At 44.9% G+C, this 15,947-nt stretch overlaps 1 protein-coding gene across 3 annotated transcripts in view; it reads right to left on the reverse strand.

Moving 5' to 3' along the window:
• The window catches only part of TSPAN32 (tetraspanin 32), a 38,880-nt gene that overhangs the window by 12,036 nt on the left and 10,897 nt on the right, over positions 1-15,947 (reverse strand). For all 3 annotated transcript variants that reach the window (XR_001859490.1, XM_017726620.1, XM_017726619.1), the window contains exon 5: positions 11,081-11,155. Coding sequence is in view for 2 of the 3 variants with exons in the window: in XM_017726620.1 (XP_017582109.1) it covers positions 11,081-11,155 (75 nt within the window). In the remaining variant the exon portion in view is untranslated. The remainder of the gene's footprint in view (positions 1-11,080; positions 11,156-15,947) is intronic.

Consider the following 15,947-nt stretch of genomic DNA (forward strand, 5'->3'; position numbering starts at 1 on the left):
CATATGTGTTTTGGTAAGGGAACAGTGCTGCCTGTGCATTTTTTGTCTTTTCACATTTACCGTGAGGGTCAGGATGCTGAGCTTTCGCCCAAAAGACCTCAATTTGGATGACTTAAAAAAGAAAAAAAAGGAAAAAAAGGTTCAAGCAAGTGGCTATGTTCAAACAAGGGTTCAAGGGTTAAAAGCAATCCAGAAATTTAACTACTTCTAAAGGTCTCCTGAACGCTGGGCCAGGAAATATTGGGAGAGCTGTTTGAAGGATAAGAGTGGATAGGAAAGGACTGAACGAACAAGAAGCCCATAGCAAAATTATGGCTGAAAATTATTCCAGCTGTTGGAAACAATAATGGAAGAAACCACAAGCAGTCATCATTTCACAGCTAGCTCAGCTACAGTGATGGAGATGATGATGGTAATCTCCAGGTACAAAATGACTGCTAAAGACTTCAACTGCACCATTTCTGAGCTTGCTTGTGAGCTGACTTCTCAGTTACCTCCTGATTTTTTAATTTTCATTTTGTCAAGCAGCCTCCAAGAGCTAAAAACACGAGGCACTAAATGGAAAATGTTTAATAGCAATAATTTCCTTTTAGAATATGTGTCTGGGCAAGCCTAAGAGTACAATTTGCTGATTAGTCATTCTCAGCATTTCTATCTAGCAATTATATCTAGCATTTATATCCAGACATCATCTGAACAGGCTATTCAGATCCTAGTAAGGGAATATCAAACTCTAAATCCATTTTTTAGAGAGGGAATTGCTTGTAGTTCCTCCACATCATCTTTCTGATTTTTGCTAGGATCATTTGATTTTGGAGGGAAAAACTGCTGTTTTCATAAAATACAGCGGCCTGTTTTCAAAGACTACTGCAGACAGCTTTCTCATTTAAATATTTCAGAGGTGGATATATAGTAAAATATCTCAGTATTTATCACTGGCTGTTTCCTTCTGTGCAGAAGACTGTGCCACAGAGCATACAAGAGGTCTGGTTTAATAAGAGAAGACATAGGAGAGCAAAACATCACACTTTGCTGCCTGGGATGGGGTTATGTTTATACTCAGAGCTGCAGCCAAGCTCTGAAGCACCGGTCATGCACGGCAGCATCTATCCAGCCCAAAATGTCGTGCTCACTCATGCATGCCTGATGATGTAAGAATTAAAACCTGAAAGTGTGAGACAGTCCACCAGGTGGTTTCATGACTTAACTGCAACATTGCTACATCCAGCAGAAGTTCAGCCCCGTATTTTCCTTTGATCCAGCTCCTAACACAGTAAAGATCTAGACTGCAGCACTGCTTTGTACTCAATTGCCATCCTCAACAGATTCCCATCACACTCTTCAACTTGAAGTTGATGGGCAACTTCAGGTCCATTCCCTCGATATAATTTTCTTTTTCTGTGTCTTACACCAGTTGCTGGGGGAAAAATATTCAAAATAATCAGGGTGCTTTTGGTCATGGTTAAGCAAGAGGATGCCTTTTGAGTTTGAGTGCTTACACTGATACTGTTAATAATGAGCTTTAAAATAAAGAGCTGCACTCCATCACTTCAACAGTACTTAGCATGCAATGGGCTGATACAGCTGGAGAAGAGAAAGTCCATCTGCTTTTTGAAAGGTCTTACACTCCTCCCACACACAAGCATCATTATGGTCAAGTGGATTTTCCTGTTCCTGGTGACCTGCTGTGATCCACTGCTGGAGGAATTCTGCTGGACAAAGCTCTCCCTTGGAAGGGGACTGTACCTGCAGTGCTTGTCAGTAAGAAACACCAAGAGCTGAAGATAAAGCCTCAGCTGGACTCTGGTTAAGAAAAATCTCCAGCTTGAGTGATATGGAGGTTACACCTTACAGAAATTCTTTTCTTGGAAGAAGCTGGGTGAAATGTTCCAACTCTAAATCAGGTAAACAATTGCTGCCTCCCACTTCTTTCTGCTTTCCTTAATGAAATATTCATTTAGGAATGATATTGATGGGCTGCTGGATACAACAAATGGAAAATCACCACTGAAATTGATGCAGCTGACTCCAACTGACTTAGTAAGTACCATTTTTCATCTAAAGTAAAAGAAAAGAGGAATTCTGAGATTGTTTATCATCCCCTAAGTCCTTTACCCCCAAGAAGCAGAATGTATGACTGCAGGAAGACATGTACTCCAAGCAATTAGAGTTCTTGCCCTTGGCTATTGAAACCAAAGCAAATTTCCACCTTACCTTCTTCAAGAGGAAAATTGACATTTCTGACTTAGGTTATTTATCAGGATAATTTTTACCTGTAAATGGATTTGGAACAGAAAGATGAGACAAGGTCTGCCTTGTTCCTGATCTCTTTGCAAGCAAAAGGTGCCAACGAGTCCCAATCCAGCTGCCAGTGAATACCTGTGCCTAGGCAACCTGGAAGTGTCAATTAGGTGGAAACCACTGTAGACTTGTACCAAGAGCAATGGTCTGAGTCTTAGTGAACTATCTTTGCAACTGCTGCTGGGCAAAAATCCCAACTGCAAAGCTGAAGCTCAAGGAGAATAAAGTGAAAGGAGATGTCAGGATTGTCTCAAAGACAAGCCCACCTTCCTCCTTTTCAATAAACAGGAACACTCTTGACATGGCAGAGGAGGAAGACAAGCATGGGAAGCAGGAGGAGGATGCTCATCTCCTGTGGGTCTTTGTTCCTTTGAGGAACCAAACCGAGAACATGCAGTGCAGATTCAGAAGAAACTGCAACCTCAGCACTTCATGATCTTTCAGCGTCACGAAGAAGGATGCAGTCACCAGCCTCACGCAGATAAGTCCCTTCAGAGGTGGCTACCACAGACTCCCCCACTTGGCCATGAACTGCAAGCTAGGCAGTTAAGAAGTGAAACTGGAATAAAGTAGTTAACTCACTCAAAAATCTTCCTTGCTCCAGCAAGAAAAACACTTCTTCATTTTGCTGTCTCTGTCTTCCCTTTCCTCCCCAGTGTGCGGAAACGCATGTGTTCACAGCATGTCAGAAACAGGGGTGGGGGCAGATGCAACAGCTTGGGTTTGGGCAAAGCAATGATGCAACTGCAGTGAAACAGGAGAGAAAGCCACTCTGGGGGCTTTAGCCTGGTTGCAGAGCAACTCCCATCACATGGATCGAGCACATGGTAAGACAAGCTTCCCCCATCCATGCTTGATTAAGCCCTCTCTAACACAGTCACTGCAGCTGGCTGAAGGTTTATATTTCCTTCATTTCATGTCAGCTCCCCAGCCTTCCTCTAGCCAGCCATTCCCAGATGCAGAAATCCAGCCAGTGCTGCAAATCAGAGCAGCCTTTGACGTCTCCCATGGAAAAATGGCACAAGATAAGAAGGTGCTGCTCCCCCTCTGACTGACAGTGCCCACTGGAGACCACTGATGCCAGAAGATCGAGATGAGGCTTTTAGCCAAATAGTTTTCACCCTTTTTCCCCCCAAATCTGTATATACATACAGATTTTGTATCTATCTATCTATACATACATAAGAAAAACCCCAAACCAAACCATATGGACTTCCCTCTACTTTCTGGTATTGCCAGGGAACCAGGCAAACCCTGACCGTACTTTGGAACATTGCTGAGGAAATACACAGAAGGAGACAGACCAAAAACTGATGTGGAACAAAGAACTCAGAAAAAGGAAAACCTCTTTCTCTCCAGCCTCAGCACTTCCATCCAGTCCTTGCACAAAACACTTAAAACATGATAAAGTGCTGAGCTGTTACACTGCTCACCTCCTCCTCATTTCCTATCTCCATATCCCCAAAAGAACAGCAAAATTCTTGCTGCGTGGGTGCTTTACATCCCTCTTGGCCAGTGGGCAGGGGGACATCAGAGCCTCATACTCAGCCAAGCCATAAAACCCAGAGGCCACCTCTGTGCTACTCAGATGCAACATTGCTCTGTGTCTGTGACAGAGCACCAGATGCTTTATAAGGAAGTGCAAAAAACACAGGCAGGCAGTTAATCAATATCAACAAAGATTTTTTTCCATAAACCCTTCAGTTCTGTGGCTGCACACCTGCCAGTGTCACCAGCCTCAGATTATCAAGGTCCTCTTGGGGGTTTTTTGGACTAGCTTTTTTATCTTTGCTTTTTGCTTTTTTTGTTTTCAAAAAAACTTAAAATTTTCCATCCATTTTATAACAGAACTGCAAAGCCAACAAGCTGCCAAGGGCCCACACTGACCTTCTGTGTTACTGTCTTTCAAAACACACAGCCTGGCAATTTATGAACCACCCCTCCCCCCAAAAACTGTGGTCAAATTATCTCAGCCATCCCTGCACCCTTACCTGTAGCACTTGAAACCAGTGCCAGGCAAGACTGCTTCCCAACAGAAAGCACTGAACAACACTGAAAACAGTTTTAGTTTAAAAACCAGTGGTGTCAGCAATAGAGCCAGCCCCAGGACAGCCCTGTCACCTCTGACTGGGTGGTGGCTGTCCTGCTGGGGTGAGCATCGTATAGGTGCATGAAGGTTGAAGGTGCCCCAGTGATGGCAACCATCCAAGTGGCCTCAGGTGCCACGGCTGACACTGCTGGAGATGGGAGCTCCAGCTCCGGCTCTGCCACAGAAAGCAGCAGAAACGGGGCCATGTGGGTTCAGTGCTGGGGCAGCCATAAATTATAGAACCCGTGAGTGCAAATGTGTGGAGGCTCAGACAAAGGAGAGCAGTGTCTCGCTGGGGGGAGTGGGCCATTGCTGGGTTGTGAGAACATAAACACTGGGAAAGAGGCACAATATTTAAAAACACTAAGGAAGAGGGAGGGGTTTCCCCCTTTTTTGTTTTTCCCATGGAGCTCAGAGACTTGGAAAAGCTTGGTGCTTTTAAATTGATTGTGCCTGCTAGATTAACAGCAAGACCAAGGAGCACATCAGATTGTTCACAGCATTCACATCAGTGATTTTTGTAAACGCACTTGGAAGACCCCTGTGAGGGGCTACAATCCTGATCCAGCCCCACTGAATCAAAACCCAAAAGGAAACTCCCTGTATGCTTCAGCGCTGGCTTCAGAAAGCACCTGAGCACACCTTCAGCTCGTGTTTAAGTCCCACTAAAATCTCTAGGATTTCAGCCTGCATTTAAGCATTACCCACAGATGAGACCAACCAGACCCTGCAAGACTTTGCCCTGACACACACTGGACACAAATACATCCTAGGAAATCCACAGAGGAAGGACCTCTACAGTCCCACTTAAGTAATTATCTAGGAAGTGCTAGGTTGTTCCTTACATACCTGCAGGAACAAGATGCAATGTGCTGGTTTTATGGTCACTAAGAGAAGATTTCCCTCCTGGAGACCCAGGCAATGCTGACTCTGGTTTTGCAAAGGTGCTGCTTGGGAGGGAGACCCACAGACAGAAGCACTGGTTCCATATGCAAAGAAGGGAGGAGGGAAGCTGCTTTGCTCAAGAACAAGACCCAAGTCTTGAGATCAACAACCAATGTTTGTTATTTAACAACTGCAACTGTTAATTCCAGCCATGTACACCACGGCTGTTAGAAAATCACCATTTCAAAAGGTACCCCCTTGCTTGCTAACAAAGCATGGAAGACTCCATTTCCACTTCCCAGCATGAGGAGGGGAGAGCAGACAAGTTCCTCTGGAGAAAGCAGAGCAAGGCTGCAGGAGAATCAGGGTGTAGACAAATGGCTTGTATTCCCTGCCAATAAAAAGCTAAATCCTCACATTTATTCTTCAAGTACAAGCAGTGCAGCACAGAGGGGCTAATGCCTTTCCACTTATGTGGAGCCAAAAGCCACAGGTGAAACTCATTTTGAAATCACCCAGCAACCTGAGAAACTGCTTGATAATTAAGAGATCACCATATCATTGCAGCTAGTGCAAATCCAAGCAACCTCTTTATTCAGAGGCCATGGGGAATCAGGCCTTTACAGAAATACGGACAACTATTTGCACCAGTTTCAAATTCCTGAGTTGGGAAATCGTAATTTAATCCATTTTACGCTTTTACCTGTGAACAAATCTCTGTAATTAAAATGCTCATTCTGTTGCGAAACTCCTTTTATGTTGCAGCAATTTTAGTGTCACTGACCCACCCTACTGTCCTGGCTTATGGGGCCAGGGCCACAGGGTTGCTGGAAGGACCAGCTCAGCTGCTGCAGAGAAAGGGAACAGCAGAAGGAGATGTGGAATAGAAACTCCTCTGGCCTCTTTCACAGCAGGGCCCAGAACATAACCCCAAACCTCAGGTTCAACAAGGCAAAGTGCCGGGATCTGCACTTTGGTCAAGTGAGGTCAACAACCTCATGCAGTGCCACAGGCTTGGGTTACAGTGCCTGGAAAGGGGCCGAGTTGAAAAGGACCTGAGGGTGCTGGGTAAGAGCTGACAATGAGCCAGCATGTGCCCAAGTAGCCAAGAAGGCCAAAGCATCCTGGCTTGTATCAAAAATAGCTTGGCCAGGAGGACCAGGGCACTGATTGTCCCTCTGTACTGGGCACTGGTGAGGCAAGGCCACACCTCGATTCCGGTGTCCACTTCTGGGCCCATCACTACAAGAAAGACATTGAGGTGCTGGGGCGTGTCCAGAGAAGGGCAATGGAGCTGGTGAAGGGTCTGGAGGGGAAACCCAGTGATAGGGAGCTGGGGTGTTTAGCCTGGAGAAAAGGAAGCTCAGGGGAGGGAGACCTTATTGCTCTTTGCAACTACCTGAAAGGAGCTCGTAGCCAGGTGGGGGTTGGTCTCATCTCTTAGGCAACAAGTGACAGGACAAAAGCCTCAAGCTGTTCCAGTTTCAGGTTGGACATCAGAAAGAATTTCTTCCCTGAAAGAGTGGTCAGGCATTGGAATGGGCTACCCAGGGAGGTGGTGGAGTCACCATCCCTGGAAGTGTTCAAGAAATAACTGGATGTGGCACTTAGTGGTCTGGTCTAGTTGACAAGGTCTAGTTGATCATTTACAGGCGGGACTCGATGATCATGAAGGTCTTTTCCAACCTTAATGATTCTATGATTCTATTTTTGTGTTGGTTAGTAAGTCTACCAAGTATTCTATACGGCAGCTGCAAGTACAGCTTTGCTCCAGCCTCTGCAGACAGGTTTGTAAAGCAGCAGTTAATGGGTGAGAAGAGAAGGGAAGCTGGGGAGGAGGAGGAGGAAGCAGCAGCCCTCCCCACCAGCTGTGCTGGATGTGGCATGTCTCTCCTGCATCCCTCTCTGCGTTCCATGTCCCTGCTCTTTTTGGCCACGCTGTGAACGACAGAGGGACCTCACTTAAACAGACAGCAGTTTGGGGGAAAGGAACTGCCATAAAAATAACTTCGGAAAACAAGATTCAGCTCTTCAGCTTCAGGGACCAGGACTTCCTAACGTGACTGAAAACCATCCGAAAACCTCATGATTTCTGTGGTTACCACAGCAGTTCCAGCAAAGACGCTTGCGTAGGGGTCATCCCATCTCCTCTGTCCTCCCATGCATGTCAGTCTCTTGTTCACTTTGATTGCGCCACTGTCCTTCCTCAGACAGGTTTGCAACACTTCCCTACCAAGACCGAGAAGGAACAATTGTGATGCAACCTTTTAGGAGAAAGCACAATAAATCTCAGGTTCATGACTGCTGCATGTCTGGCATACATCACTTTAAGAAAACAGACTATGGTGACATTGAGTCCATCTGGAATGCGGATAACTTGAAATTAAAACATTTGACATCTGTCTGAAAGAATTTGTCCAGTAGCTACAGAAGGTCAGGAAAGCAGAAAAGAATGGGAAATGAGAAGATTCATTTTGTTTACAGTGCCCAGGTCTGAGAATATCAAATATTTACAAATAACTCTTCCTTTCTCCCTGCCCAGCTTCTCTGTAGGAAGTACTGTAAACAAGGCTCTGGAACAGCCACACAGGCAAAAAGGGCACTTCGTTTTCATCATGTTCAAACAACATTTCTATCTATTGTCTCTTGATAATAACCATCAGAACAATTTTTCAACTGACTATTGGGCTTTACTTTTTCAGATGATTTTCTGTAAGAGGGGTCTGCTTTCTGAAGAAAATGTAGATTTTTTTTTTAATATTTTTCTTACCAACAGGAGTAAACCACTGAAGCATCTGCCATGGATTAGTGCAGGGGAGACCTCCCATTCCCAGCTTGCAAATGAAGGGGAGGACTCTGTTTTCAGTGCTGCATGTGTTCAGCACCTTGCCAGTAGGGAGGGAGAGGACAGGAGCTACTGACACCAGCTCCCAGCTGGCATTTCCAAAATGAACAGCCTAATTTTCTGTCTGGCATTCCACTGGAAAGTCAGTGTATTTTTCATGGGAAAAATTGAAATTTCTGTTCTAGCCATGAACATGGGGGCAGTACCCCCTCGGTGCTCTTAGTGATTCAGGCACGTGTAATGGCCATATTCATCCATATTCAGTTTTACATCCTCAGTTCCGTTCCTTTCTTGATAGCTGTGTACATCCCATCAAGCTTACAAGACACCCACCCACTTGGCTGGGTTTGAGTTCCCCCCCCCTCAGATTACCACAATTAACTATTTTTGAGAGTACTGACATGCAGTAGGCAGCAGAGGACACCTGCTTGAATTTGGTTCTTTATTTTGAGAAAGTCAAGCCAACAAACAGCTCTATAACGAGACTTCAGAAGTCTTCCCCCTGCTTCATTCAATTTTCTATATCACTGTGCTCCTGTCCTGGAGGGGCAGACACACCTGCATTTCTTTCTGTCACCCACATTTCTCTCTCACATCTGCATTTCTCTCTCTAGTGAGACAGGTTACTTTTCAGTCCAAACTAAATTTCCATGTGTTCTGTAAGTGACACTTGTAATTAAATCTTCCTCATTTGTATTCCCTGCTTCTCCTTGCATTTTAGGGAACAGAGAAACACAAGATGGTCTCTAATGGTATTCTTTTTTTCTGTTGTCAGAAACAGTGCTGGTTTTCTTTGCCCAGAAAGTAAACCTTTTACAAAAGCCCATAATTTTGCCTAGTGGAAGCTGTTTTGCTTACAGAAACCCAACCAATTACTAAAGCTAACCATAACCATGGGTGCATTTGTGGGCAGGGCACTCAAAGAAAAAAAAACCCATGAAAATAATTTGAAGTAAAACCAGATGTAGTGATTAAGAGATATACAAAGTAATTCTCCTTAAAAATTTTTCAGCACAATATTTTTTGAAGGGCACATCCCTGTATTAATCCAACAAACAACATTTTTCTTGTGAACTTTTTATGCCCTGCACCACGTATGTGGATTAAAAGTAAAACTAAATAGTCTATTTGGAAAACACAGTTTCACAATGCCAACCAGACACAGTTTCTGGTGCCATTTCTCCTTTACTAACACCTTTGCTTCAATCTACAATTTAAATTCAGCAGAAGAAGCAAGGAAGTGTGCTCCCTTCTGTGTTGGTCATGAGAACAAAATTACTTCCATATTACATTCTTAGTGTGAATGTAATAAATGTTGATAGTTTTGCCTGAAACAATAAGAAAAAAATAATAAAGAGGCTGTGGAAAGATATTTTTTCATGGATGTCTCAGCCCTGATTGAATCCACTTCAGCCAGTTAAGTGTACAGATAAAAGATGCTGTTCTGCCATCAGCACTCAACCCTAACGTTTCCAAAGCAGTTGGGCAAATTCACAGAGAAAAGCCCAGGGAGAACATTGAAGGCAAAGGCACCAGCAGGTGTCACCAGCAGACACCTGGGCCACAAGCTGCTGGCATCTGAAAAAGCATTGTTTTGTGCTTGCTGGGTTTTTATGCTGTTAGCTTGGCCAACAGCAGGTCAGCCAAAAATCTCCTTGGCCAACAACTTTAGCCTGGTCCAGTGTAGCCACCTGCACATTTCAAAGGATTTTCAACTACTGCGGGCACTGGCCAGCTCTGGGAAAACTTTCTAGAGAAGCAGGACCTTATCCCTCACCTTAACCTTGACTTCTGCTTTCAGAAGGACTGGGTTTTAATTTATGCACAGGACGCTGAACCATTTGGGGACAGGGCTCCTTGTGCCCAGCAAAAGCAATTGCCACAGTCTCTGGGATTTTGATGGAGCTGTGCTCCTCCATCACAGAAGGAAATCTCAAGACCAGCCTTCTGACACACTGGTCTTTGATCCCTCACAATATCTGTAACCCTAAAATGATGAGCTGGCAGCATCAATCCCTAATCCACTGGGATGATGTTTCACGTTATTCAGATCCTCATAGCTGCCCAGAACATTGCAGGTTATGGCATGTGCCTGGGGCCGCGGAGGAGCAAAATAGAGACAGGGACTGAGCCACTGCATGAAACATCTATCTCTGAATTATTTAGGTACTTGCCTAAAATACCAGTGTTCTGCTTTCAAAAGAAAGATGTCATGATTTTTTTACACTTCTGAGTCTCCTGAATTTTGTATTTTTAAGTGCAGGGATGCAAAAAGGGGAATAAAGACCAACTTCCCCGGCACCTCGCATCTCCCACACCACCCTCTACGACAGCACCAGCAAGCTCTGGATTAACAATTCAAAACCCAACTTTCTTCCAAATTCAACCTCCTACAATCTTCTCTTTCTGGTCCAGCATGATAGTGACCCAAAACACCATTTTTCACTCTTGTGTTTTTCCTGTACCACTGCTGCATGTTAATAAACACATCTCCTGGGTGTTTCTCCTGGCCACTGCCAGAGACAACCCGAACAACCTGCCACTGCCTTCGAATAGAGGCTCTCAATTGACATTAGCAGGAAATAGAACCAGCTGGAAATGACTTTTCAAAAGTCAAGCATCTCATTTAAAACAAAACAAAGCAAAGCAAACATCCCCTGTAAAAAAAAAAAAAAAATCCCAAAGCTAATGAGACTTGCATTTTGTTTTGCCTTCAGCACAAAGCATTTGCCCTGCATGAGGTTTTCCATGGCTTCTCCCTTCAGATGATCCCATTGAAGAGGCAGCTGATGAAGGTGACCCTGTTCTTCCAAGGGATGGATACAACAGAGCATGGATCTGATAGACCTCAATATGGATGTCTTAATTAACACCAGATGTCCCTTTCATGGGAGAAATAGTTGCTACAAAAAAAACCTCTGACGAGATGCTGGTGGTATTTTCTAGCAGCCAACACTTACCTCCATGCTGTGTGTGTATCTCCAGCAGGCAGCTGGGATCAGTCCACAAAAGGCCAGAGCAAAACAGAAAAATCCCTGAGGATAAAGACGAAAAATACCAACAGTTACAGCCTGGGGAGAAAAATAACCATTTGCAAACACAATCAGGACATATTTAATATGCTTGTTTGAGCAAGTTTCATTAAAGTTTAAGCATCACCTTCTTTTAATATCCCTCATAATGTCAGTTACTTAAAAGAAATTACATGGACAATAATGTGGTTCTCCATCAGGAGTCCTGTAATTACACTGTGACCAATTGAAAAGTTTGACCAAAAAACCAGGCAGCTTCCTGCAGAGCAGTTATTCTATTCTGCCCAAATTCCTACTGGACAAAGAAAATAAGGTATAAAAACATGGTATTTACAGTATGCTCCCCTTCTGCTGCAGGACTGTGCTCCAGAATAGCATCTCCTTACTCATGGAATACAATCCCCTGGATTTAAAACTTAGCTATTGGCTTCAAAGAGGGCAAACCCCACACAAATAGTCCAGAAAGAAGCAAATAATTGGGATAGAGAGAAATCAACCTGCTGTGGAAGAGGAGCTGGACTTACTCTGTGACCAAGGCGGCAGCTCCACGGCCAAGCTGCCTTCTTTAGATCAGCACCATTCTAGTTAGACAACAGGATGACAGAAATACAATCAAGGCCAGAAACTGACCCTGAAGTGTCTAAACAATAACAGCAATGATGCAGGACGTGGCTTGACTTTTGTCTTCTTCCCTAGGCTTGCAGAGCTGGAAGTTACATGCTTTTGTTTTTATTTGAACAAATCTGGACCAAAGAACCCACACACCCTGATATAAAAAGCACTCGCCTGCTGTGACAGCTGGACCAAATGATCTTGTTCACATTAAAAAAAAAAAGAAAAAGGAAGGAAGAAGTGCCTGTAAAGTGTTTGAAGGCTAACTGGGCTCATCAAATATGAATCCATGGCTTAGTCTTGGAATGACAAAAGATGATGAATAAGCATCAGTTGAAAATTAATACCCTTAAAAGTTTTTCCATGAAACTGTGCCTCTTTCAACACAACAGTATGTGGGAAACTTAGCCAGCTGACTGCATATTATTTTGATTTCTAATTTTTTCTATGACTGTTTTTGTTGTACAACTGTAATAACTTGAAAAAGTTTAAATCTTTCATGAAATTTTACCAAATTCAAGCTTAAGAGAGGAAGAAGAACATTGCTTCTACCAGTTCTGCTTCACAAAAAAATTTGCTTAAAAGATATAGTTAATAAAAAAAAGCTCCAAACTCATGCATAAGCAGAAAGAAAGGAAAACGTGTTACTTCAAATCCTGGAAATGAAAGTGAATGTGCCAGTAAACTCCTTTTTCTGGCTCTTGTCCATCTGCTCTGTTTCTCTGCACTTTCCGGGGACTTTGCTCCTGGAACAAAACTGCCATTGGTATTTCACCACTTTTTTGGGGCTGCCTTGTTTCACGCTCTGCATCGGACACTGGGGAAAACCCTGGTACAGCTCTTACGAAAAATATTAAATTATGTATGTCCAGTCTCTCCTTTCATTTATTTTTTGGCAGCTGCCTGGCCATACAGCTGATGAGATCACTCGTTGCCTTGCTAGGAGCTGAAATGAGATTACAGAGGACCCTAAAGGAGATGAGAGGAAAAGTCTGATCAAACACTGACATGACAAGGGGGTTACAAGTCATGAAGATGTGGAAGAGTTAGCAGGGCAAAATATCACAGACCAAAACTCCGCTGGAGTGGGGGGTTCAACTCCTGCAGGTACAGCACAGAGTGGAGGGAGGAGGTGAGGTTACACAGGCATGTTAAGTTGTTCTTCAGTAGGACCAGACCCTGCATTTTGCACTGCCTCCAGCAACTTCCCCACCAAACAAATGGCATTTTCACCAAAATCAAGTTCAAAGACAGGAAAATTTAAAAAAAAGAAAATTAGTCAGATGGAAAAACCAGCACTGAGAGCAATGTTAGCATTCTTCTGCATATCATTCCATTAAAGTTACAATTGTGGGGACCCACCATGAACCCAGAGAGTGTGAACAACAGGATGCCAGTGACAAACCAGATTTCTTCCTCTGTGATCTCCCTTCCTTCCCCCACCAGCTCCAGCACTTACAACATCTCTCTGGGGCCAGAACCCCCAGCAGATTAAAATCCTCCTTCTCATCTTCCCTTCCTCATCTCCACGCCACGTCTCAGTCCTTCATGTTCAGCATCAACTCTCCCTTTATTTCTGTCTGGTTTTTCTGGGAATACCAAAATGCAACCCCTTGGGAAGCTCCCCATCCACCCAGCTGGTGCACAGAAATTACACGGCTCCGAGAACATCTTATAAATGAATTATAGCCTGCTTTTTCACTCCCCAGCCAAAAGGCTTTTGGAAGAGCAACTTTCTAATTACATTAGAAGACATTTGGAGGAAAAAAGAAAAAGGCAATGTGCAGTTTGCGTACAAAATATGGAAGGGTCAAGGCTGGTTCACCATCTCCCAGACCCTTGGAGTTCCTCAGAGCCAGCCACAGGCTGCTGCCTGCTCCCTTTGCAAGAGCCAGCCACATCAGCCCTGTGGAAGGCTGTCACCAGGCAGACATCAATTACTCTTTTATGAATGACCTTGTTTCCATGCTTGCTGCAAGGAACAATTTCTCTTCCAAAGACTTGGCAGAGTCTGCAGGAACAGCACCCTGTCTGTTGGCTGGTGTTTCTTTTAATTCACCTTTCTGATGCTTCTCCTTTGGTGAAGGGGGTCAGTTTTGGATGAGGGAGGGATCCTTTAGATCAGACTGGGTTCTGTAGCTCTGCCAAACTCCCACACTTCCAGGGAAGGAGCTGACCTCTGCCCTGCTCTGCTCCAGCTGCTTTTTGGTGCTGCTGTGGTCATGGCAAGGGCCAGCTCCCTGCCAGACTGCAGAGCCCAGGGGCAGGGAAGGGGGGAGCAAACTTCAGATTGCATCCATCAGGTTGTGTCCCTCCCTGCCTAACCGAGTTCATCTAAAAGCACGCACTGTTTTTGCCCTTGCACAGAGCAAACACGAGTCAGTGACATCAGAAAGAGGAATCTGTCCTCGGCACCAGCTCTGCCACTGGCACACCGATGCCTCACTCAGAAGTCTTGCTTCATGAGGGAGAGCACAGGAGACAGATTAAATTAGAAAGAAAGATGCTGACGTGTGCTGCAGTTATATTAAGGACCCTCTACACACTAGCCTACACCTGGGTATAATAAAGCAAACAGCCTGTGCTGTGTGCTAGCCCTACTAGCTCATCAATCTTGATGAAAAACTGGGTTATACCGGGCATGCACTGAGGCTTTTTCCACTGAATTTTTTTGGAACATCTGCTCTATCCTGAACACAAATTTTCCTCTATACAAGTCAGGTTTTAGGCTGTAAGAATTTCAGCTGGGATATTATAGTTGGAATGTTGCTCCCTGTTTTTTCTTTTCTTTCTCTTTCTCTGTCTGACCAGATAACAACACATGATGCTTTAAACCTCACCGGTGCTGGAGTCTTTCCTTTGTACAAACAGCACTAGGAAAACTGCTGTTTTCCTTCCTTTTCCTGCCCTTCAATAGCGACACGACCTCCAGGGGCTGTGAGAGCTGCAGGATATTAACATTCACGATGGCTGTGGATCACCAGAAAGCAGGGTTTGCCTCAGCTGGAAAACAGTCAATAAGCCTGTTGCTATTCTCCCTGTTTAAGAGGAGCTTCAGGGGTAATATTCCTGGAATTTAGAACATAACTTGTTATCCTTAAGTTCTCAATTACTTTCTTGGAACCAGCTTCCTCACAAGCAGCAGTGGATGCACAGTAGCATCTGTCTGGTCTCATGATACTGCTAATGCAGCTACAAGACAATCTCCTGAGATGTGTGTGCCTAAACCAGTTTGTCCTGTTCTGGTTTCTAAGCACTGTGCACCCATTACTGGTATTAGAACAGCACCAGTAAGGCCTACAAAGACCAGAGACCCCTCCTCTGTAGGCACACAAACCTCCAGACAGCCAGGCAGCATGAGCATATAAAACGAAAACAGACAAAAAAGTGCTCCCGTAAGCCCGTCTGCATCCTGGTCAGCTTTTCCCCAGGGTGGCCCGTTTACCAAGTGGCATTGTGGTAAACTAGCCACACCGATGCAGACATCCCCCAAGCATGGCTCGGTTTCCTGGACAGCCACAGATGTGAGGCAAATACTCTGATGTCTTCCCTCTTTGATTAAAGAATGAATTAAATGGTCTTCTAAATAAGACACACTCAATGCAGGGAGGAAAAGTCCTTTAAAATCAATAGCAGGGGAAGATGAAAGATTCTCTCTATTGCAGAAGGAGGAAAAAAACTCCAAGCACCAGGGCTGATCCCTCCTGTGAGCTACAGCCCAGCAGGGATCAGCAGAGCTGGACAACACTCTGACAAGTTTTGGAGCCCCACAGGGCCAAACCCCACTCCTGCCTGCGGTTACACCTCGCTGCAGCCGTCAGGGCTGGCTCTCCCTGCCTTTGCTTCTTGCTGGCAGATCAGAGATTACAAGTGTGCCCTGGGAGTGGGAACTGGGGTGAAAACAAGCAGTGAGCTGGGCTTTGGTGGAAGATACAGTTGGGAGGAGAGGGGGCGATTTTTAGGAATAGGTAAAGGCCCCCCTGTGTGATTTAAGACGCGGATGAGCTCCTTGAACACTTGGAGCCGAGAATACTGTTGCTGGTGGCCAGCTCTTGGGTGTCTGCCAGGGTTCCCGTTAATTCCTGAGGGCTGGGGACGTGCCAGCAGCCCGCAGGGGTCACGGGGGCTGCTCCCGTTCCCGGCGCGCTCCGCAGCATCTCCCGGAGCGCGCGGGGAGCGGCAG

This window comes from Corvus brachyrhynchos, unplaced genomic scaffold (assembly GCF_000691975.1).
Source record: "Corvus brachyrhynchos isolate BGI_N302 unplaced genomic scaffold, ASM69197v1 scaffold62, whole genome shotgun sequence".
NCBI classification, from domain to species: domain Eukaryota; kingdom Metazoa; phylum Chordata; class Aves; order Passeriformes; family Corvidae; genus Corvus; species Corvus brachyrhynchos.